Here is a 24,757-nt window from a genome sequence, read left to right as displayed (position 1 = left end):
ATGTGTCTCATACACTAAAACAAATAAACATTTCTTTCACCCCATCAGGATTTTTCCCTTATCAGAAAAAAATAAATAGACTTCCGCTAATAGATGCCATAAACAAGTCAATGCTTCCACTCAAATAACCCCCCCCCCCCAAATGAGGAAATGCAATGGCAGAGAAAGAGAGAAAGTGCTTCACATAATACAAGGGTATTTCTTCTGCTGATACAAATCTCACTTCTAGTGAGTGCTTTGGTTCCCATTAGGAAAAGAAATATTTGCACTAGCAACTGCCATACTTCAAGCAATATTTGGCCATGCTGTTTACTCAAACAAGTACATGCCTCACTTCATATAATTAACTACTTTTTTTCCATTCAGAAAAAAATGTGTTGTTGACATGCCTCAAACAGTTATCATCCACTGAAACAAACACATCACATCAAATTAAAATAATTTTTTTCCCCCCCATCAGAATTTTATTTCCTCAATCACAGATGCCTTCCCTCATATAACTGCAAGACGGCAACAATTTTCCCTTGATAAATAACCAGACAGCATACATTTGGAAGAATATTAATTGGGACAAATGATTGTTTTAATGAGACAATTTACCATGTTTATCTTGGCCAACCACACTAAATGTGCAAGTTGAAGAACAAATGCCTGCAGAGAACCTTTAATCCGAGTTAAACGCCTCTGATCACCTCGTGTGCGTGCGAGCCTCAAATGAACATCAGCCACACGACCGTTTTGCCTTCGTTTGAAATGATCTCTACGTTAATCTCGTTTGCCGCAATGCCCATTAGGACGTCAAGTCCAGTTAGGAGTTACTTGCTCGTAAACCGCCGTGCAACTCACGATTCCTCACACTTTGACTTTAATGAGCTCAAGCGCTAAAGGAAGAAGAATAAAACATACGGTGAAGAATAGAGGGTGTAGTATATTTTATTCTCTACGGTGTCACAGTGCAAATACAAACAGAACGCAAAGATGAAAGATGGTGTGTGCGTTTGAAGAAGCAAACATAAAAACACTGCAAACATGAAAAGCAAAAGGTCCTGCATATCAAATGGGCGTCGATACAAAAAAAAAAAAGACTGAGGTGAAACGATGAACGCAACATGTTGTCTCGAGCTTCAAGGAACAACATGAGATGCTGACACGCTTGATGAAAACAATTCATGCAGCGCTCATTAAGGGCTCAGGTTGGACTTTTTTTGGTGAGGTACAATTTTAAGGCCTCTCGAAGGGTGGTGAACACAACATCTACAAACAACACAAAATGAAAGGAGACGGGTAAGATTGCATCATCGATCACATCCCACTTGTCTTCTGACACGTGTTGCCTTGCACGAGTTCACTTGAGAAGATTCTGCAGCATGGCGGTGGCGTACGTGGGCCGCGCCTGCTTGTTCTCGATGGCTTTCTTTAGGTAATGGATGCCGTCGCAGCGCTCCCAGATTTCCTCAAACTGCCTGGGTAGGATCTCGGCACCCCTCTTTCTGGTCAGACCCGTCTCTTCTAGACTCAGCTCGCACATCTCCATATCATCTTTCCCTGAGGCGAGCGAGACAATTCCAAATGGAGAAAAGTGCGATTCCGTCAACAAGTTCAGCATGAAGATGAAAGAGCGAGATGTGAAAGAAAGAAAGAAAGGAATTTGAGGGCTGGAGCGATGGACTATAATACAGCATATCATAGCAATCCCAAAACGGTATATCATTCTTTGGAAGTCAATGCGATGACATCATGGTCTCATCGCTGCATCTCTATCCATCATCTTAACTTTGATCTTTTTAAAAAAATAAAATCCAATTTTATGGAAGCAGTATTATGTAGTTGGAGAAAATGAATCATAAACGTGCCAAACCTTTTAGTAAACCGATTCGAAATGCATTGAGTTAAGGCTTTCAGCAGCAGTAAAAATAAGCGAGTGGTAGCCTTCTTCGCTACTTCCCCACGGCACTCCTGCAAGGACTCTTGCAGGATCCTACACAATTTTGTTTTCACAACCGCTTCTCGGTCACGTGAGAGGTTACCGCTAAAATGAAACCCAGGAGCTCGCAAAATGAGTAAAAAAAAACAAATGTCTTTGGGAAGGGGAAAAGGCCCAGCCAGGAGACAGAAAGGGAGCCGACAACTTTCAAAAAAAAGAAGGCTACATTTAATAGACAGGATCAAGAGTCCTACTGAAAATACGGATTTATCTCAACGGGAGAATCCCACGCACCAAGCCCGCTCTGCGTAATATGCAACGAGGGTGAGTCGTATTTTTCATGCACTTTGTATTTGTGGTTTATCTTATTTTGAAAAATGTTTAAACGTTAGCATAGCGACCACAGAGCATTTTTCGGCCAGATGGGACGTTTCCCGTGTCATGATTCGCATTTCTTATTATGTTTAGAAAATACCACAGTATTTATCTGCATAGCCTTAAAGGCCGGTCCCTGAAAATATTGTCTGACAATATGGCCTAAACATTCAAAACGGGCCCTTGCTAACCTGCTTATGAAAGATGGAAAATTATACCAAGTCAGGTCAGGTGGGTAGGGTGGTTGCTCCAGTACAGTGATGTTTTTCGCGGCCAGGAATTGTCAGATGCTCAGAGCATTGTGAGCAGGTGCGCGCTCATGGTGAAGCGGGCACAAGATTTCCTGCACAACACCCGCTCAACAACAGGAGGAGGATTTCTTTGTAGATGTGCTGATTCATCGCCAGCCATGGCATTGCAGTGGATGATGCCACTGTCACATCGAACAATGTGCTCAACATGATTTCAAGCATCTTGATTTTTATCGGCTCGGCTACGTCAAACTGTTAACTGAAGTTTCTGGTGTGAAGATCCATGACCCATCACGAGTGCTGACTCTCCCTAACAAGTCTAGTCTCCTCATCACTCACTGCTCATTGCTTGACAACCTGACACAGAGGGTATGTCTTCAAAAATGTTTTTAAAAAATCAAGTTCAATGCTTTCTCAGAGTTGAGATCACAATTATACACCCAAGGGCAATTACATTGTGGGAAAGTACCAGTACTTTGTAATTTGGGCTTGACCTGCCAGGCATATTAGATAACAGTGCTGTTTTTGGAGGTCTCTGTCAAATTTCAGTCTCTCTGGCTGTGTTTTCATCTGCTGGACATGAAAATGTTCAAAAGCTCAAATTTCTTTACGACATCCTTGTGTAAATGTCCTCTTGGCTCACCTGCCACCAACACAATGGGCTGCTTGTCCGGGTGCAGCTCCATCTGTCGGGCGATCCACGGCCCATCAAAGTGGGCGTACCACCAACCCTTCTTCTTATTCTGCGGGTCCTTGTACTGGTCGGCGGGCCGGATGAAAGGGATGCGAAAGTAGCGCTGTTGCCGGTTCATCGCCACTTCTTGGTGCTGGGCCATCATGGAGGGGGTGGGGTTCTGTTGCGCTGTCGAGGGAGCAAAGAGCCTCATTGAGTGGAAATATAATAATAATAAGCTGAAGGGCTGCACAAGATGAAAAAGCTCTCCCATAATGAATTCACCTTCGGCTGAATTATATTCGTTACGATGGTACCTTGAAAGTTGAAAGCTTTAGAACATGGACAATATGAAATTTGAAAAGTCCAGGAAATCTGCAGTATGCCTTGAATGTCAAACAATTATAATGCTGATCATCACGTGAGCTATCGGCACGCCTCACTAGGCTTCATTTCAGTCAGCATCTAAGGCAACATCAGCTCTCTGCTCTGTAGAAAGGAGAGCTGATTACAATTGGACTTGTCTACAGCTACGTGGCAAGTTGTTTGTGCAGTAACAATCGAGACAGTGCAGTGAGAGGTGTGTGCGGCTCCCAATAGGTCAGTACTATCAACTTTTGCGACAGAAAGCAATTTGGAGGATCAGAGCTGGATTTTTACTTCACTTTGTAACCATGGGCATACCATTGTATGTTCTATTTTGCTCTATGCCGTTTCTTGGTTGTAACGATTCCATCTTAGTCTTTTTTATTTTATTTATATATTAAGAAAACAGGGATCGATAGTTGATGAAATAAAACTACATGTGACAAAGAAAAACTGAAATCAGTTTTGGATTCTGCACCTCAAAAATTAAAGTTAAGTTAAAAGCAACTGTCTGACCTAAGAGTCTCCAGCGAGTTGACAATCATCATAAATATTAGATATGAGACTATTTGTTGCATCAAAGGGTCTAACATGTCCCCATTCCTTATCAATTTCAGCAATCCCTTTTTCTTGTGTAAAATGCCAAAATGCAGATCAGCATTATGCTTTCATGCATCTAAACAGTGTGTGTGTGTGTGTGTGTGTGTGTGGGCGCGTGCAGAAAGCAAAGCAGTGAGCTGTCACATTAGCGTCTGCTGAACCTGACAAAGCATGACCGGCAGTTACTTGTTAATTAGAATAAATATTTTTCAGCACATAGGCGACGGTTGCATTTTCGGGCCGCCGTATTTTGCCGACTAATTGAATTTTGCCAAGCACAGGCAGCTTATTTACAGGCAGGTCATTAATCCCTGCCAATGAAAGTGAGGGACGGAAGGGAGGCGGAGAAAATAAACAAAACCATGCTCATGAGGTATGTAAAATGCATCGGAAGGAGGACGAACAGAAACATTTCCGGAACTCACCATAGTCAGTGACAGATTTCGGAGCCCTTTGATCACTTCCGTCGTCATTGCGCTTCTTATTTTTGGACTTCCATGCGTGATAGACCTTGAGGCGCCGGTGGAACTCCTCTCTGCAGGCCGCCAGTAGGTCGATGTCTATCGAAATAGAACGTAGCATTATACATACAAGAAATCATTTTCCAAACTCTCAAATTCCTCTTTTATTACCCGCTCTTCATAATTCATGATATTCACCGATACTGAGACACTGATCATGTTTATCAACAGTGATTTCATCGATGTTATGTTATCGGGAGTTCAACTGTTTTGTTGTTGTGACGACTCTTGACACAAAAGTCACTTTGAACTAGTTAATCAATAAAAAAATGACGTGTTGTGCCAGCAGAATATTCCAAATTTTGTGCCAAGAAAAAAAGTATTCCATTTTGGCGGGTATCTGGATAAAGCTGCAGATACAGAAATATATGTATTTATGACCATGACTTTTTTTTTTTTTTGGATCAATGCTCAACCTGCAGGAACCAATTAGTCATCCTCCATAAACCAGACAAGAGCCTGCCAACTAACAAACAGATGGACAAATGAACCTAAAGATGACATTTGTTAACAATTAACGGGACAGCAGTCCACTGAGTGACATTTTAGTCCGACGCGGACTTCAAAGAACTGCTGAAGCAGCAAATGCACTGGAGCGTCTAATCTACTGCTAATAGAGTTTTTGGACAGCGCTGTATTATGTACCATGGAGGTTGTTGAATGGGTCAATTCCAGTCCAATCCAATCTCAAATGAAAAGTAACTTTCTGAATGTCACCGATTCCATGAAATAATGTCGAACTTTGTTTGACCCACGTTGAGATCTGATACTTTTACAAATGCATTACATTTAAACGTGATGCAGACATAAACTGACACGTGTACTTCACACATAAAAACTTGTGTCGATGCAATGGGATGACTGAATCCAAGGGCTCCTTTGCTGGGATACAATGATTCTTCATTAGCAAAACTAAACTTGATCTGATTTTACCAGACAGGGATAGAAAAGTTTGAAAAAATCTGGTCAAAAATTGATATTACATTTGACAAAGATATGTCATCATCATTTAACAGGAAGATCCTTAGAATGAAACCTAGACTAAAAATCCAGGTGGATATATCCAAAACTCAACTCCTTGGTGGAGCTCATCCACTCTTGAGGAGCTGAATGAGAGAAGATTGGGCTCAAATGAATTGACCTTCAAATCCAGATTTATGTGAGCAGCGGCATTACATGAAATGGCTTTCACAGATTATCCAGATGTCCTTGGGATCCCACAGGAAGTATCCGAGTTGCTTGACTTAACAGTGTCCGCTATCAAGACATAAGCCAGGCAGCCAGTGGAAAATCATCTGATCTTTCGAGCTGACTGAGTAAAAATTGGCTCAGAATGAGTTGGAAGGGCAGAGGTCCGTCCTCCTCCATAATGGTGATAACTTCCTTTCTATGCCACTTAAAAAAAGGAAGAAAAAAAAAGCCATCCTATAATGAGCAACAGCAGCTGCGGGAGCACCCACTGATCAGTCTTTTCTTTAGATGGGCACAAGATCTCATGTGTCCGCATATTCCGTACAGCTGCAGGCTCAGCTTTCTTGGCAACCGCCCTGGATACTTTCAAGAAATGACTGAGGGAAATCCACAGAATTGCAAATGGTACACACAAACAAGCAAACCGTGTTTTCTCACCACAGGAAGTGTTGATGACATCTCGCAGTTCGGCATACTTCCACTTGCTGAGGTCATATTTTTTCGCGCCGGCAGCGGCTTTGGTTGCCTGCACCTGAGGGCCCCTGTGGGTGAAGAGCAGGTAATGATGAGTGTGTGTGTGTGACACGCATACAGAAGGAAAAAGTGACAGTGCACAAAAGGTCCTATGCTATTTATCTCTTGGGTTTCTTGACTGTCTCAAAAAAATAAAATAAAAAATAAATCCGGTAATCAACTTTTTGGTGCTAATAATCATATTAAAATAGCAATAAATAAATATAAAAATGCTACCAAATCATATAGGGGTGGGGGGTGACTTAAGAACATTTTAGGTTTGCAGCCTGTTCACACAAATTTTGGTTTGTTCAGACATTTGCAGATATGAAAAAACAAAACAAAATTATCCAGCCATTTTCTAATACGCTTATCCTCACAAGGTTCTCGGGGCGTGCGGGAGCCTATCCCAGCCGTCATCGGGCAGCAGGCGGGGTACACCCCGAACTGGTTGCCAGCCAATTGCAGGGCACAAACAGACAAACAACCACCCACGCTCACACTCACACCTAGGGACAATTTCGAGTGCCCCATTAACATGCCATGCATGTTTTTGAAGTGTGGGAGGAAACTGGAGGACCGGGGAAAACCCACACAGGCATGGGGAGAACATGCAAACTTGGCACAGGAAGGCCGGAGACGGGATCGAACCCTGCACCACTGCACTGTGAGGCCGGCGTGCAAACCAGGTGTGCCGCCTGAAAAAACCCTAATTAAACCAGAAGTTTTTATCTGTTGACAGTTGCAATCTAGCCTAAACTGTCCCTTTCTGGTCCCCGACTTTTTAAGGACCCTTCCCGTGACACTCTCTTTCCAGAAACCTCCAAGAGGGCAACATCCCCATGCCTGCAGCCAAGTAATAAAGACTTCCCGCAAAGTGTAAGCTAATATCTCATGTGTTAGCTACCCCACACATTTTACGCATGCTTAATTCATATCTTTTTTGCGTTGGTCTGTGTTTCCTTGAATAATGGATTCTTTATAATGGGTCCTAGCAATAACGGGATGCTTCTAACGGGGTTCAAGTCACATATCACAAGCATGTCAGCAGGAGGGCTATGTAACACCCCCCCCCCCCCCCCCCAGCCCCTTTGTTGCTTACGGTTTCAGTGTGTTCACAATCAACTTGACGACACTGTACATCTGCAGGCATTTCGCTCTGTATGTTGAATTTATGAATCAAACGGGCAGTGCAGATCATCAGCACGTCTGTGCGCGCACATCCCCACGCCATCCCGCAGAGTCATGGCAGCCAATTCAATAACACTGAGGAATTAAGTCCTCTCTTTAGAGCTGCTAACGTCTAAGAGAAGAGGACGGCTGATCTAATAATCCACATTACCATTTCTAATTGATGTGGACTAAAACAACAAAACTGTGTGAGAACCATCAATGCCAGTCGAGCTGGGACAAGGGGAAGAGCATGATGAGGAGGATTGTGCAGGCAGGAAACAAGCTGTGGGAGTGAAGCGATGGGCTGTCGCTAATAGGAAATGGTTGGTTGGAGCAACAAGGGAGCACACAGAGTCCAAAATGCTTATTTTGGTCAATTATAATATTAGACCACAGACGTACAGCCAAGAAGCAGGTCTATGTGTACTGCATGCCCTATGTAGTTGTGCTTTAGCTTTGTGGACTGCATATGCAAGCACATGCATGGGTAGATGTGTGGATAGACTCCTTCTGTGCTTAGTTCCTAGCTTTGTGGGCAATCGGTTGGACCAACGGGAAACCAGGTTGACCTGTTCTATTTTTTATATCGGATTTCATACGAGAGGAGACTGAAGGAAAGTGTGTTGTGTAATGATGCCGCTAGCTAGCATTGGCCACCAGCTGATGTCTGGCCAGCTTGACACCAAACACCTTCATGATGGATGATTCAACTTGAATTCAGACAAGAAGGGGCGGTGCTTTTTGGGATTAACACAGGAGAAAGCAGGGTGGGGTAACTTCCTTACGAGAGAGCAAGGTCTGCAGATTTAAAAAAAAGAAAAATGTATTTATCCATCACTAAGTTGGTATTTTTACAAGGTTGCAAAGCAGCTTTCCGCACAGTTGTGTCCTGTCACTTCTGTAACTCAAACATTACGACACGGGGATGGTAACTTACTCAAGAGCAAGTAGGTAGTAGCAGTAGCGAGGTCTACCAATTGAAAAGCCTCAATTGTGATTAGGTTTGCTGTGGAAAAGAAACTTGTTGTCCTGTTGCTGGGTCGCAACAGCACAAAGAACACTGTCTCCGTTGTGTGTGTGGTTTTTCTTTTTTAATGCAATCAGCACCAATTCATGCAGAATCACAATGCAAATCAATCGTTATCAAAGAATGAAACCGGCTCCCATATTGAGTACCGGTAGTTATAATCCATCTTCAGACGACGTGGCGCCTAAACATCAATGTGAGCAAAACAGCAAACTGAGCAAACACCGAGAGTAAATAGTGTGCTGTGTGCCTTTGTTCAAACAAATTTCCTTGGCACGGCACATCCAGTGATTCTTTCTAATCAAAAACTCTATTGTTGCATTTGATATGTGATTGCGTGTTTGGTGGGAATGAAAAAAATCAGTTTTTGCTTTGCGGATCTACTCAAAGCAGTTCAGAGATGGATGGAAGTATGACTGGGGTTCTGGCACTAAAAGCGGGAGAGGAAGTGAGTGATTTTGACACGACTATACAGTTGTCCTTCGTTCTTACATGGCTCTGGCTGAGGATGCAGAGATAGGAAGATCCGAAAAAGCTTCATCACTATGACGGGACGACGTTATAAGAGAAAAGCAGAAAGACAGTAAGGCTTGGTGTTGATGCGTGTCCATTCACTTCATTGTGAGATGAATGCAATCATGTGCATTTTTCTTTCTTTTTGTTCTCAGCTAATACCTGCGCAAACTGGGGTCCAGCTGACCGTCATCAGTGATGAGCTCGGCCTCGCTCTGAGCAATCCTCATGGCAAGCTCCCTGTCACGTCTTTCCTGCTCCAGCATGGCGGTTCGCTGGATCTGCTCCTCGCGCTCCAAAGCAAACTGGATTTCAAGCTCCGCCTGTAAAAAAAAAAATCACACGCACACACATCAACACCCGCACAAACAAACCGCGTGTCGGCTTAATACGGATGCTCTACTCTTTGCCAGAATCTAAATAACAATTAAAACTCTGCTGTCTGCTCGAGGCTGATTAAAGCTATTAATCCACTATTAAAGCTTCATTGGTCGTGCGTCTAGACAAACAGAGCAATACAATTTGGGAGCGCTTTCACAACAATAGTTTTCTCCAGATGGATTGACTGGGAGGGTCCTCAAAGAATGTGCAGGCCAGCTGGTTGGGGTCTTTGCTGAGATCGTCAATGCATCATTGTCATGTTCCCTCATCACACCATGCCTGAAATCAGCTACAGCTCAACAAAAAGACCTCCCTTAGCAGCCTCAATTACTGACCAGTTGCTCGGACACCACTTATCAGAGAATGTTTGAACGAACTGGTCCGACCTTAATCATGTCCTGTCTCCCATCTTTATTGGGCTTACATGAGTTTGCATCCAGAACTTACATTTTGACATGTTGACTTTAACTCTGCTTTTAACATCATTCTTACAGACTTCATTTCAGGATAGTGGACTTATTTTAACCACCTGGATCAGAAACGTTCTCTCCGACAGTGTATAGGGAGCCAGAGTGGGTCCCCCATCTCACCACAGCCCTCAGCTTCAACGCTGGCTCACCCCCCACAAGTGTGTGTCATCTACTGCAGAGATTCCCAACCAGGGTGAAGTGGCAGATCAGACAGAGATCGTCACGCTTCCCGTAAGAAATTATCCAATTTCACTAAATGTGTCTAAAAATGATCAGTTATTAATTACAAATATATCTGTGTTCATCTGTCTATGGCAGCGATGGATGGTCAATTGTACAATGGGCTTTGTCAGAAACGAACATTTTTGCCATTGACTAAACATTAACCAGTACCTGGGCGTTACTTAGGTGTTGCAAAAAACCCCCCATAAATAAATAAATAGAATCACTGATAGCACATTTCTTACAAACTTCAATTTAATATGCTTGCCATTCTTTCATTAAAAGTACAACATTTAGAAGTAGTGACGGACAGAAGATTTCAAAGACGAGAACATATGCAGTATATATTTTTAAATGGCTTACTAAAATTACTTAAAGACTGAACAGAACAAAAATAAGATTAATCAAGAACATGATTCTGAAAATATTTTAAAAGACATGAGTCATTGGAATAGGAGAAGAGCATCGTTTTTGTTGTTGTTGTTGTTTGACCTACATTTTAAAAATACTTTTATTTTATTGGTATGCTATCATTCCATAATATTCACACTGATAAAGGACACCAGCAAATAGGGGACCGTATTATCCATAATTACAGAGAAAAAAAAACTCTTTTTTTTGGGGGGGGGGGGGGGGATATTATACACGGCTGTTTGAAAGAGCTCTATAAATACATTTGAGTTGAGTTGAGAGGTGTGTGTTATTCATGAGCTTTTACGGTAGATGTATTTCACTGGTGAGCTATACTTCAGAAGAGGCCCACAGGGGGCTAACTGGGTATCAAGCTTATGACCCCTGCCCAAGAAACTTTCCACTTGTGCATCAAAGAAATGTCCCACAGGTATAAAATCACCGAAAGGTTCAAGAAGATATACTATATTGAACTGTGAAACATTTCTGTCACTTCTAAATTCATTGATGAAGTCCTTGTAAGGTCATTTCCTTTAAGGAGCTTTAAATATGCATAGCCTCCCAGCCAATAATGTATTATTGGTGGATGGTCAAATCAGCAGCTATGACACACAACCAGAGTGAAACATGGGGTGATCTGAATGTTGAGCTGCTTTATAGTCACCGGGCAGAAGAAAAAAATTTATGGTTCCCAACAAAGCCTTGTGTGGCCCTCGGAAGAGCTATTCCGCAGGTTTTGTAATTCTAAAGCGGACCTAAATCACAAAGCCTCCCTCTTGGAACTTACCTAATGACACCACAACACAAAGATTTAAGTACTGAAGGGGCCAAGATATCATGATTGAGTCCTTGTTGCAGCAGAAAATAAATGTGAGGGAAATAACTTTTTCACATCCTTGGAAAGTCTGCTGCTTGCAAAGTTTGGTGAAAAAGTTGGGTAGAAAAAAACTATTGACTATTCTTATAAGTGTGTGTATATGGAATGAGTTTAGGATTTTAATTGTGCAAGAAACTTTACTCTAAGACGATATGAGAGGAATAGGCAAAAAGGAACCAAAAGGTGTTAAATCTTGAGTGAGTAGAACAGGCAAGGATGAATGGATTTATCAAATACCACATGGGAGATAACAGAACAAGTGAGAGAACACTATCAGGGTAAAGTAGTTTAGTGAGAGAGAAATTGTTAGGGAATAGGATCATTAATCAAGACCACATGGGAAGCCTTCTGGGAATTGATCCAAGGTCAGGGCATGGGGGTCTTCAGTTAGGCAGAACGTGATAATGTGGGAAATACTTAAATAGAATAGAATACTTCATGTAAAAACACACTCATGAAATAAAGAGACACACTATCGTCAAAGTCTAACTCAGGGGCCTATTGTCTAAGTCTAAGAAAAGTGCAATGTAACTGTGCACATGGGTGGCGTTTTCCTTTTTTTCTTGTCATTTTGCGCAGGTGGAATTGGATGTAATGGGGAGTTTACGCCATTGTGGGGTGGAACAAGCCGACTCGCGGCCAATCAAAGTATGCTCCCCAGTGAAATCAGGGCAGTCGGAGTGCATCAGTGCTTGACATAGCCGAGGCAGGAATTGACTCACTGTAGTCAGAGATGAGATTGGCGTGCACAAAACGCGTTTATAAAGTAAAAACTGCAAGATATTCCCTTGCGGATGAGGCCCCAAAACCCGCTTGACTAGACTTGCGGCGGCACAAAAATGAAGTTGTGGCGATTTTGGAACCAAGTCCAAGGGCGCCAAATAGGTAGGGCCCTTTGAGTCAGTCCCAATGCTGGGATATTAGGCTGTTCAGTTAGGAAGCAATAAACATTGTGAATCAATTTCACCAAATATGTTGTGCAAATTGGACAGAAAATAGGTGGGAAAGTCATGTCAATTTTCGAGACAAATTCTATGACAGCATGGATGCAGTGGGTGGTTTCTGGAGTCCACAGAAATTGCTTTGTGTAGATCATACAGCATCGCACTATGGCTTCAAACACACTATCAACAGCAATTAGGAAGAGAAACACTAATAGAAGCAGAGAGCTCAAGAGGGACAATAATAACACAGCAAGAGAAAAGCGATCTGCTTTTTCTTCCTGTTCCTCCTTGAGAGGAACAGTTCAACAGCTCGACAAATAGCAGCGTGACAGGATTCACCCCCCCAAAAATAAAAATCCTATCCTAAATCTCAGCCATACATGACATTTTGGATATTAATAGTTTCAGTAGGTTTCAAGGAATATACTGAAGAGTGGAAGACATATCATTGCTCAGCCAGAAAGGCGACATTTTCCGTCAACTTTGACGATGTTGTACGGATGTCAACAGCTATTGTCGGCTCCTCTGCGATTTAGCTGTCATCTATTCGGAGCACCCCTCCTTATGCTACCTGACAAGTTTCATCCAAAAATACATGCAAATAAGCTAATACGGGATGACATTTCTCGGTGTGCTCCAAGTGGGCTCCTTAAAATTACTTTGAAGTTTCAAATTGTGTCATTTGCCCAAAAAAAACCTTGCCTTAAATAGTGCAGATTAAACTGTCAAAAACAGAGACGTCCACCATCGGGGCTTGTGCGCACTGCTCAGCACCGTACATGGCAAGCAACACCATAACTGTCAGATTTTCCACTGGAGCCTTGATGTGAGAGTCTGGAGAGGTTGTAGATGTTCGTTTGTCGGCATGAACGGTTGCATGGGGAGTCAAAGACAGCCGTTGAAGGCCACACAAGGCTCCAGTGTGAAATCATTCCATTATTTTGTTCTCAACCAATGCCAGGGGTGCCAAATCCGGTCACCGAGAGCCCCTATCTAGCCTGTTTTACATGTTTCCCTCCTTAGCCATGCCTGATTCAAATGATCATCTTGATCATCAGACTTGGGCACCTCTGCATGATGTAATCAATAGTTCATTCCTTGAGGTGTGAGATGTGTGAATAAATGTTTTCTTTGTCAATCTGATCAGTGTACTGAATGCACCTTTTTGAAAAGACTGTGCAAGATTTGTTGCATAAGTCCAGATGTACTGTCAAAAAAAGATACACATTTTTCCCCTTTCATGCAATACAACATTTTTTTGATTTTTTTTATGAGGCTGCTAATGTGACTGTGTAAGATATAATGCTTTACCAAAGACACTGTTCAAATTGCGTGTTTGTGCACAGTTGGTTTATGTCAAGCTTCCTCTGGGTAAACATCAGCGTAGATTGTTGTCCAAATAAAAAGCTATGAGAGCAATGGGAGCGAACCCAATACAGTAAATTGGTTGCAGGGAGCAGTATAAAGTCAGCTAAAATTCCCCCGGTATACACTTCATTTAATGTATTTTTAAACTTTATTATAAACTCATTATGATTCCCCAAGGGGGAATTCAATTGGCGGCTTTATTTTAGTTGTAAATCTAATGGACAAATGTGATTTGCTGTATGCTGGCTGAGATGAATGTCACTGAGTTGGGACACTGAGTTGAAACATCAGTAAAATGATCTCAAATGCTCAATGCTGCTTTCACCGAGCTCAACCCATGATTTGGCTGAAAACCCTGTGTGAATGACAAGTAGATTTGACTGGCTCTAAGTATCTTTTCTTGGAAGAGGAGTGGGTTATGGTGGCCTTCCAAAGAGAGATAAATGCAGCTCACACACAGAGCAGTTTGAGGGGCTTTTCTTCAGTTGTCATGCAGACTTAATACGTTGAATACAAAACAGGCAAATATAACAAATGAGAGCGTCCCAAACCTGCAGAACCCTCTCCTCTTCCTCTCTCTTTTTTCTATCCTCTTCTTCCTGCTTCCGCTTCAGCTCCATCTCTGATTTCCTAACAAGAGTTGACACAGATTCAAACCAAATCCTGAATGCGGTTACAAAATATTTGAGACTAATCTTTGCCCTTGTTGCCACATACAGTCTTCGTTCCTCTTCCTCCTGCTTGCGCCGTTGCTCTTCCATCTCCTGCCGCTTCCTCTCTTTCTCCATCTCCTCCTCAATGCGCTTCAGCCTCTCAGATTCCTCCTCCTGCTGTTTCTTCTTCTGCATGGAGGACAGCAGCTGCTCGGATCGTTTCACCAACACCTGGTACTCGGTGTCAATCTCTTTTCGGTTCATTATTGAACTCTGTTGGAGGGGAGATGAGATCATAAGAAAGATCAGTGGGCTAGATGACATATACAGGATGGCTCTGTTCAGGTTTAGTTTAGTTCAGTGTTTCTCAAATAGTGGGGCGTAGGTTAGTTTTTCACTGTCCTAAAATAACGTGCAGTTGCACCTCCACTACGTTAGGCGGCAGTGGCACTCTCATTGGCAGATTTTGCGCAGGGAGCATTCTTAGGGAGGAAATAAGACGAGGCGTAGGTAGCACTTGGCTTCACTGTGACTACGGTGGCAGACGAGGAAGGATGGGTGAGCTTACTGTGTCTAAAAATGTTGGTTGCGGACAGCATGAAGCTAAATAAATTAAAGCGCCACTTAAAGACATTACACCCCAATCACGCTGATAAGCTGCTAGAGTTTTTTTTCCAGCGAAAACGTGCCGAATATTGCCAACAATCATGCCGCTTTGTGACTGCTACTTCAGTGAACTGAAATACAGGTCCCGGGTACACATTGAGCAGGAGCCGAGAGTTGCTGTGTCCTGCTTCAAACCTCGCTTCGAAAAGCTGTGCATGGCAAAACGTGCTCATTGTAGCCATTAATCCAGACATCATCTTTGATCTAAAAAAAAAAAAAAAAAGCACAAATCATTTTATTTATTTTTGTTTTGCTGGTTAAAGTTTTTTTTTTTTTTTTAATATTGTGCTCCTGAGATAACGTTGGTGATTAGTTTGAATGCATTATTAGTTATTGATTTTATGTAATTTTATTTTTCAGAATCGTATGGTTTGACATGGTCAGTCAAAAAATATTGATAGTTAAATTAAGGATTTAATGTAATTTTTGAATTTCAGATGCACTTTAAATCTTTTCTGTTCCAGTTACTAAAGCTATTCTTTGTTGTAAGTTGGTCCGTATTTCTTTCTTTTTTATTCTCTTATACGTAAATAAGGATAAAGGTGTACTTTTACAATTTTATAGACAAATGATGCTATTTATAGTCGTGCAGAGGGAGAGAGGGCGCGAGATGTTTTCCTCTTCTTAGGGGGGGCATGACAGAAAATAATTGAGAACCACTGGTGTAGTTACATGCCATTCTAATGGGCTTGCTCTGCTTGTTCGGTTCATCTGGTCAAATGTGAACAAGTGAACACGTTAATTTGAACTGTCGTGCACACACAAAGCTCTATTTTCATGAGCGAAAAAAGAAGTAGCATAGTGCGTGGCGTAACAGCATAGGAGGCGCGTTAGCGGGAGGATCTGAGAAAGGAAGATCTGCACTGCTGAAGGAGTGATCACAGCTGACTGACTGCGCATTCGTCACACACCGACAGTCTTGACATGGCGCAAAAAAAAATCATTTTATGCAGGGTTTCATTTGTGTTCAGTGAATTAATGTCCACAATGATTCAGAGGGTTTGATGCCCACTTTTCACATATTTCTGAGTGAACTACGTCTGACGTTCGCTTCACATGTCCCTATCTCTATACAAGCTGCAAGCCTCATTTGTTTTAGAGCAACAAGACTGGAACATGCAGATGAGCTGCAAAAACACATCTGTGCGATGAGATGAACATTTTCTATGTCTGTAAAGCTTGCTTGTGTTCCCCTCCGACATTTTAATGAGTGACTGAACTTGCGGCAACGTGCTTTGAGCACCAACGCAGCAATGTAATCCCTCCATCTCCTTCCAGGCATTACCACTCAAAGAATAATCAAACTTTTACATTAATGTAATGGTAGCATTTAGTGTAAATCGATAGTCATTACTAAAGAGTCAAATTTATCCTATGTAAAAGAAGCCAGCGTGCGCTGTGTGAGTGTACTGTATGTTCGTAAAATCTCTCTCCTCGGAGCCTTAAAAGCTCTCAAGCCAGTGAGGCGGTGGGGCATGACTTTGAAGCCCAGGTCAGTAGGGTTCAAACGGTCGAGTCATCATCACCATTACATACTGAACACATATGCCAAAATAACAGTCTAAAAAGTTGAGTTCTACGGCATGATGCAATCTGGTTATGTTCAATCCATAGAGGTACAAGGGTAGGCGCGGCATTATCAATGGCTATATAAATCAGCATGTATTGTATTGTATTGAATGCCATTACCATTTGTTTTACATGTGTAAAATGGGTCAAATCAGTCAGATTTTCTTTCAGAAATGTTCCCATTAACAAAGGTTTTTGGGTGCTTTTTAAAAAAAATTAAGATCTTACAAAATGGACACAGATAGTTGTACACAAAAACAACCCAGCCATCAAAATGTAACCTTTTCAAACGGAATGAAATTGGAATCATCTTTTTTTTCCCTTTCCATAAAAGTTTGCTCCAACATTGAATAGTTTTTAGTGATGGTATATGACCTTTATTTGCTGCCATGCAACAGCAAAAAGAAACCAACAGCAACAAAAAAAAAAAGACGTTGACGGACTAGCTGCTGGACTTGTCAGACAATTAATAAGTGAAGAGGAGGTCAGTATATTGTGCAGATTCATTAGAGTGAGTTACTAACAGGAACACAAAGACGGGAGGTGACAAGGTCTTGTCCCCAAAGTATGGAGGCCTGAATGACAGGCATTGGCATGCCATGAATTATTCACTCAGCAAAAGAATTCTCAGAGCACTGCGAGTGTTGTCTTTGGGCTGCTAATAGGCTAACGGAAGAATAAGGCAGTTGAGAGGTGCACTGAGATGAAGCGGAAGGGTCAGGAATCACCGCTGCGCCAGTGTCAGCCAGGAAGCCTCAGGCATCATCACCTCTCATCTATCGTAGCTGCTAATGGAGCGCGAGGAGCAACAGTTTGAAGAAAAGCAAGACTTGTGGGGAATGCTCACTGGATGTGATGCAGATCGGTTGATGATTTTCGGGACTTGGCAACTCCAATAAAAAGTGTGTTTATTGCACGGGGTGGACTGGGATTTCACTAATCAAGTTTGATCATTTAAGGAACAGCCATACTAAATGACATTATTGGAGAGAGGATTTCATCTGCATGAGCTGATTGAAAATATTGATCCAGAGAGGAAAACAGGAGGAATGGGGACTTAACAAAGTAGACTTCTGTGTGTAGATGTGTAAACATAAAGGGATCTTTACTTGTAGACAGCGCAGCTGCGCTCGAGTGTAGAAAAATGGCATATCCTGACTTTAGTGCCAAGGCAAAGCTCGATGCGCATGTTTGGGAATTTGGTTCATGCCTCCCTGCCATGCTGGGTGTTGTGACTTATAGAGGCGTGCCCTCTGGGCAGCCCACTGGCTGCAGCATAGCTATGGATTCGGCTGTGTTCACATGTACAATGGCGCAAAAATGCCATTTTCATGAACGCGTCACCTGCTTGCACAGGTCTGTGAAAATACCAGAATTTAGTCTGGCCCACCCCCCTGTGCAGATTTAAACCGCACCTCGCACAAGACTTGCACTGTGCACTAAAATAGAGTCCATATAATCTAACAGCTGAAGCAAACTCAAAACAAAATAGTTCATGCACACCTCAATACGAGGCTTGAATGTCAAATAGAGCATCCCGGAAGACAGATGACATAAGCAGCTTTATAGCCACGATAAAAAGGTCGGTCATTACAATTGGAAAATAATCCTTGGATGCCATGAGAGGGGATGACAAAGTTTGTGATGACTCACCTTTATCTTGGCTGACAGAGAGTCTATGCAGGTTGCCAGCTCCTGGACCTGCTTGGCCATCTCCTGCTTTCCCTCCTTCAGTCCGTTGACCACCTCGTTGAAGCGTTCCATGTACTTCTTCAGGTTCTTCACCTTGACCATACCATCGATGCTATAATGACATTAAACCACAATTTTTGAATGCCTTTCCCAGCTTTTCAAAAGAGAACACAAAGAGAAGAAGGATGTGCATTTTTTTTTGGGGCAGAGGGGGAGAAATATAAAGTAACACATTGAGATCTTTTGAAACTGCTGTGGCAATATATTGTATATGAGTGTAATAAACACTGTAAAGCACCAAGCAAATGTACAGCTCAAAAACACCAAATTCAGTGGACAAAGTCTTCTGATTTACACTGTGGCTGCTGCCTAATTTCTACTAAACCGGAGCCGGCTGGTGATAACATAAAGTAATTACTCTCAGGTAGTTGGACCCAGGCGTACAAAACAACCTTGTGTAATTGGCCACATGCTGCTTCACCAAGTCCAAAGACAAATTAGACTAATACAGATTAGTCTGATCATGTTGCATCCTGTTCTAGTTAATTCCCATTACACAGTAGAAGAGAGACCGTCCCACTGACCGAGTAGGACTTCATTCCACATCTCATAATAACTCAGCTTCTGCTGAGCTTTTTCTTTGGCTTTTTGTTTTTTTTTTACTCAGAGTAAGCAGTCTCATCAAGATGCGATAAGAGTAGAAGAATATACACCGGACTGTAGTCAGATTTGTTTAAATAAAGCTAAGGATTTTATAGAACTTTTTGCAGTGGTGTCACAACTGTAAGTGTTGAAAAAGGTGGAATGGGACACAACTCATCATTGCATTATGCCTTTTTTTAATTGAAGTTAAGGATTATTAATTTATTTACACACTTCATCGCTGACCAGAGAAAAGCACATATCTCCAAATTATCTCCAAACCACAATGGATTATTTCTATTTATTCGATTATTATTTAAACAGCAAAATCTGTTTCAAAATGACCACAAATCGGTGGGCGACCATAGTGTGGACCAGGGTGTACTTTTTGCATCTTAGAGGCTCCATGGTATATTATTCCATTACACTTAATTTTTAAAAAATTATTCATTCATTGATTTAATTATTTTCAAAGTTGTCTGAAAGGAACCGCCGAAGTAAAAATGTCATTGCGCTGTCTGAATGCTGCCGTTTCTGCTCGGCATATGACAATAAACATTGTGAGTCTTGAATTACTAAGGTGAGTACCAACATCCAGGGCGAGACTCACCGGGGCTTGTGCTTCCGCTTACATAACCACATGCGCACCGTCTTCTGAATCTTAATGCATGCCAAAGCCCTGTAGCTCATCTTGTTCCTGACTGGTGACAGTAGAAATAAAGAAGCACTTGGAATAAATGTGTAACCCAAGCAAAAATGTTCTATCGCATAGAAACCAGATATCATCTTACATATTGTAATGGGATTCAACACAAAGGCCCCAAAAAGCACATGTTAACCCTGTGGGAAATCCTGTTTTCCGAACACGCACACACAAAAAGAAAACCTTAAAATAAATGGTGACTGAAATACAATACAGTACTTGTATGGTCTGTTATGCAGGAAATGCCTCATCAAGCAGGCAATTTTCCTTCATGATTTAATTGAATGCTTTCAAAACAGAGAGCAGAATGCATGCTGTTAAATGGTAGGACTCCACAAGCAAGCGCGGCGTCAAGTGTTCCACTGCTGACTGCTTTGAGAGCACAATTTCAAATAGCTTGAAGCTACTTTCCACGGTACGGATAAATTCAAGGGTGTGAAGTATGACTTTAGTGACGCCACCAGGACACTAAAATTTACTGGGGGAGTGAATATGTAAGCATATATTGGTCCAGTTTTTTGACACTTGTGGAGGAGAAATGCTGTGCGGTCGACTGGACCCACGTTTGATCACAGACAGGCTACACCACTGGACCTTCTTCCAACGGCTGCACACCAGCCACTGGTTGACTTTCTTCAATAGCTCTGCCAGGTGGTCGGGATCAGACTTCATGATCTGGTCAAACTCAGCAAACTGAGACCACATGATTAACAATTACTTTTGACTGCTTTATTGGAAGGTAAATTCGCGAAAGGACATTGTTTTTTTTTAGGATACCTTTCCGGGGCGGAAGAATACTCTGGTCAGCCCGAATTTAAAGTCAATGTCATTCAGGCCCAATGCTTTGAACAGAGCCTACATGAAAACATATACAAAAGAGGTAACAGTCGAAATACTGGCAGATGAGTGGGCAGCACAGCAGTGAGGGAAAATAATTAATACTGCACCTTGCAGAAGAGTCGTGGATTCAGTCGAGTAAGCTTATCAGGCATGTACTGTTTATACATGTTATAAAGCTCATGGAAAGGGGCTCTGGAGGGGAACCCACCCTGCATCAGGTCTAGCACGGACACCATTCCTGAGTAACGAAAAAAAAAACACGCTGGACTAAAAATAGCCACATGATGACTCAACAAACACAAACTATTTTAATTTTAATTTTATTTAGTTGTGTGTCTCATTTTCTGGTGTGAAGAGTGAGTTCCGCTTTTTTTTCTACATTCATTTTTCATCCTTTTCTTCTTTGTATGGTATGCTTTAATTTATGATTCATGTTCAAAAAAAAAGTTAAAATATGCCATTTTAAGGATTTTGTCCATCCTCATCTCTACCTTCAATTATGGGCCTTTTCACATCCCTTCATGTGTCTGTCAATCACCTTCCTGCCCTCCATCCAACTCCTTGAGTGACTGTATGGCTTGTTTTGTAATTGGTATTAACTGAAAAAAAATCACTGAAAACAAGTTTTTATATCATTTGGCTGGTTCATTTCTTGTCAACTTTTCCTGCCGTTTTTACACTTGCCTCGAGTCTGACAGTCCTTGCCTTTTTGCAGTCCTTTGTTCCAACGAGTCAATTTGTCTGCACCCTTTTGCCTTTTCAATGTTTTATGGAATCATTTTGGTTGTTTGTTGAAGTCAAACTGATTACGTTCCAACACAGAAGTCGGGACAACCCAAGTAGACACACTTAAAAACATTTTACCCGAGCACTGCAGCTGTGAGAGAATGAGAGCGCCTTCAAAGTGGTGGCTGACCATTTTCAGGTTGGGTTTGACACAGCGGATAAAACTGGAGCCCTGCACGCAAAGAGGGCCATTAAAATAATGCGTCCGCCGGTAGAACTTTGGATTTGAGTCGACAATACCATGATCATTATAACTCACAGTGCTGCGGAGCTTTTCCAACAACACGTTGAGCTGCATCTGCGGAACGGAAGCAGACAAGGACTCACACATACGTTTTTGTTTGAGGAGTGTGAGTTGGCCACATGAGCAGTGGGCACCACGCATCCCCTGCAACACTCTCTGGCAACCAGCACCTTATTGAACGGCATTATCTTTGTGCGAGAGTCCGTGTCTGGTGCATTAGTGATGAAAGCCCTGCAGCAGTCTCAGCAGTGATAAAGTCTGTTAAAAAACATAGCGCGTATTTTGTACCTGACTGGAAGAGGGGTGGGGGTGGGGGCAGACTTCTTGAAACAGAAGACACGAAGACTGTGGCTCAATAAACACTCTTTTGTGAGTGTCTCATTTCAGGTGTTTGTTTCCACCTTTCTTTTCAGTTTTGCCATCACTGCACTGAAATGACTTAAGGTGGCTTCTATCAGCTTTTTTCTATTCCAAAGGAAATAACTGAGATGTCTCAAAATCAAAAGAATACTCATCTGAAGTAACAATGGTGTGCTGGGGTGTATCAAAGAAAGGGAAAATAAAACACAGTGGAACCGTTAAATCAAGCACAATCTATTCTGTGACGCTCTTTGTTATTTTTGGTAAATACAGTGGATCCTCGATTTTATGGACTAACAGAGGGGTGGGCATCCGTTAAAGTTGATTGGCCGATTTGGAATACTTTATTTCGTCGCTGGAAAAAAAAACACCCAAGGCGTCCAAAATGGTTGTTTTGTACTATTCTTGTGGCAGCAGAGTCTAACATTATTGTAAATAAATATTAAAAAGAGCTTGAAAATGTATGACAAGTCTGAAAGTTTATTCCACACATACCTCACTGGTGCTTGGGGATGATAATGGCGTGCAACCGGGCACTTTTATGTTAACGCATATCCTTTTTTGACTTCCGTTACGACTGGATACCATGAGACAAGGTCTTAAAAGACAACAACTGTGTATATTGTACGAAAAATTGCATGTTCGAGAGATGTGTACACGTACTACATGGAGAGCTCACTTCATTCCAGAAACATTGATGGTTGTGAACCACGGCTAGCAATTATGCGTTCAACTAAAAGCTATTCAAATTTGCAATTATTTATGCAATAGAGGTTAAAAGAATTGTTTTGCTCATGTTGCTGAGCAAAACCTTGCTTGTGTTGTTTTGTTTCAGGTTCTATGGTTATCGGCACTCCCTCCTGAACAGTTTTGTTTGGCTTTTGAGGTATCCTGTCGACAGTGATTTGTATTTCCACAGATTTTGGATTTTAGACGTACCACATTTTGATATGTTTGTGCATATTAACTTGGTTTACACACTTCAGTTTGGTCGATTATTCAGTCATCATTCCAGTTTCTTTTGTTCCTATTCAATATGTGAATGCTGAAAGCAACTGCAAACGTCGAGTCATCTGAGATAATTGATGACTTCAGACAAGGAGTAGTGTAACAAACTCTGGGGCTTCTCTGACCTTGAATTTGTTTCCAACGCTGATGAAGCCGAGTTTTCCCGCCTTGTGTTTGGAGTCCTTGTTAGTCGCGGAGGTCTCAAACAGCTCTCGAACAAAGTTGTCCTTAGATTCGCTCACTAAACTCTCCAAGGACATGTGGAGGGCGTCATTGTTCTTCTCAACAAATCGAGTCTGTTGGCACAAACACACACAGTCAGTATTTGACTTTTCAGGAAAAAAAAAGAAAAAACGCTACACGTCGGGGAAATAAAGCGACATCTAGTGCTGTCTATCAATATACACGGCTGACATAAATTACATTCCTAACAACTTTCTTACAATAGCCATTTATGCCAAGATGACAGATGAATTCTTAAGGAGCTCGAGGCGAAAATGAGAAGCTGCAGATTTGACACCCATTTAGAACTTGCTGTAATATTTCATCAACAACTCCAAGCTGCATCGCTCACTGTTAATTTTCTGTTGTAGTTTTCACTGACACTGTCGTCACTGTATAACGCAGCCCTTGCATATTTATGATGGCAACACTGCTCTATATATTAGGCACTGTGGGAAAAATTACCGTTTCATAGCAGACAGCGCCTGCAAAGTGCCTGATGATAAATCCTTCATCGTCCCGGAGATTCCGATGTATAGCCAGTTTGGACTTCCTAGGAACCTGGGAGGCACAGCGGCAGAGAGACATCAAATGTTGTGTACTGACAGCGTTGAACCACAAATGTAATGTTTACACTCTTGACATAACTATCTACGCAGAAGAACATTGTTTATCAACTGAACGTTGGTACACTATTGATTGTGGCTTCCTCAGTTGGAATGAAATCAGAAAAAAATGCTATTTGGTGTGCAATGCATGGCAGGCATGTTCTTTGAAAAAAGGGTCATTAGCAATCATTTTGCTGCCTGGCAACCAGGTCGTCTTGCACATGTGTCACAAGGTACACTTGAAGTGCATTATCTTACGTCAATATAATTATTCAATACAGCCCGGTTTTAAAAGAGAACCTGCATTATTGGTACTTGTAAAAATGGAGCACATTTGGCTCGACTCAGGTAGTGGTGGGTGCTTTTCAAAACACAGGGTTTTTTTTTGCTTTGATGCCTGAGAAAGATACTGAGTCCCAAGACGTTCCCTCCATAGCAACATACGCCACCATCATTATTCAGTGGGTGAACGAGGTGACATTAAAAGTGCTTCAAGTACCTTAAAGGCAGAAAAGCACTAGAAAAGTAAAGCCCATTTCCTACGCGATGAACCATGTCTGGTCACTTAAGTGGATATTAAAAATCGACCTTTTACGACTTACTATGGGGCGTAGAACTGCATGATTTCTCCCAGCCAATTGATGAAAATTAAAAATTTACAATAAAATATTTTAAGGATATGTCACAGTAGTGTCAGAAATAAATTCCCTTATATAGTGAAAGGGCATTTATTTACTGCAGAAAGGAACACACCTCTATTGAGGGTAAATAAGTAAATAGTGAGTAATCTTTGGGCACATAAAAAGCAAGACTTAAAGGAAAGCAATTTGCAAATTATGAAAGTGCATATTTAATACCATGTGGGTATGTCATTGAAAAGATCTGAGTGGCCGCCGGTAAAACTTTTCAATTCATCTGAGAGACTGTTTACGTGCCTGGGACAGCACTTATCCAAAGATTATAT

General features: G+C 41.8%; 1 protein-coding gene across 2 annotated transcripts in view; it reads right to left on the bottom strand.

Annotated features, from left to right (window-relative positions):
- Nucleotides 1-917: 917 nt before the first annotated feature.
- Nucleotides 918-24,757, bottom strand: part of LOC147196188 (unconventional myosin-VI-like) — a 43,759-nt gene continuing 19,919 nt past the window's right edge. The window contains exons 17-33 of one of the 2 annotated variants that reach the window (XM_086127617.1): nt 23,651-23,746; nt 23,089-23,259; nt 21,611-21,649; nt 21,430-21,523; nt 20,673-20,803; nt 20,503-20,580; nt 20,289-20,418; nt 19,633-19,723; nt 18,342-18,492; nt 14,518-14,726; nt 14,352-14,430; nt 9,290-9,450; nt 9,107-9,157; nt 6,340-6,443; nt 4,615-4,749; nt 3,194-3,412; nt 918-1,545 (exon numbers count right to left, since the gene is read on the bottom strand). In XM_086127617.1, the coding sequence (XP_085983743.1) occupies nt 1,346-1,545; nt 3,194-3,412; nt 4,615-4,749; nt 6,340-6,443; nt 9,107-9,157; nt 9,290-9,450; nt 14,352-14,430; nt 14,518-14,726; nt 18,342-18,492; nt 19,633-19,723; nt 20,289-20,418; nt 20,503-20,580; nt 20,673-20,803; nt 21,430-21,523; nt 21,611-21,649; nt 23,089-23,259; nt 23,651-23,746 (2,139 nt within the window). In that variant the 3' untranslated portion in view covers nt 918-1,345. The remainder of the gene's footprint in view (nt 1,546-3,193; nt 3,413-4,614; nt 4,750-6,339; nt 6,444-9,106; nt 9,158-9,289; nt 9,451-14,351; nt 14,431-14,517; nt 14,727-18,341; nt 18,493-19,632; nt 19,724-20,288; nt 20,419-20,502; nt 20,581-20,672; nt 20,804-21,429; nt 21,524-21,610; nt 21,650-23,088; nt 23,260-23,650; nt 23,747-24,757) is intronic. The other variant, XM_086127618.1, reaches the window with a different exon arrangement.

The sequence above is a fragment of the Hippocampus guttulatus genome, chromosome 13 (assembly GCF_054856545.1).
Source record: "Hippocampus guttulatus isolate MCC_2025c chromosome 13, RoL_Hgut_1.0, whole genome shotgun sequence".
Lineage (NCBI taxonomy): Eukaryota > Metazoa > Chordata > Actinopteri > Syngnathiformes > Syngnathidae > Hippocampus > Hippocampus guttulatus.
This window is presented reverse-complemented; position numbering and strand designations above follow the sequence as displayed.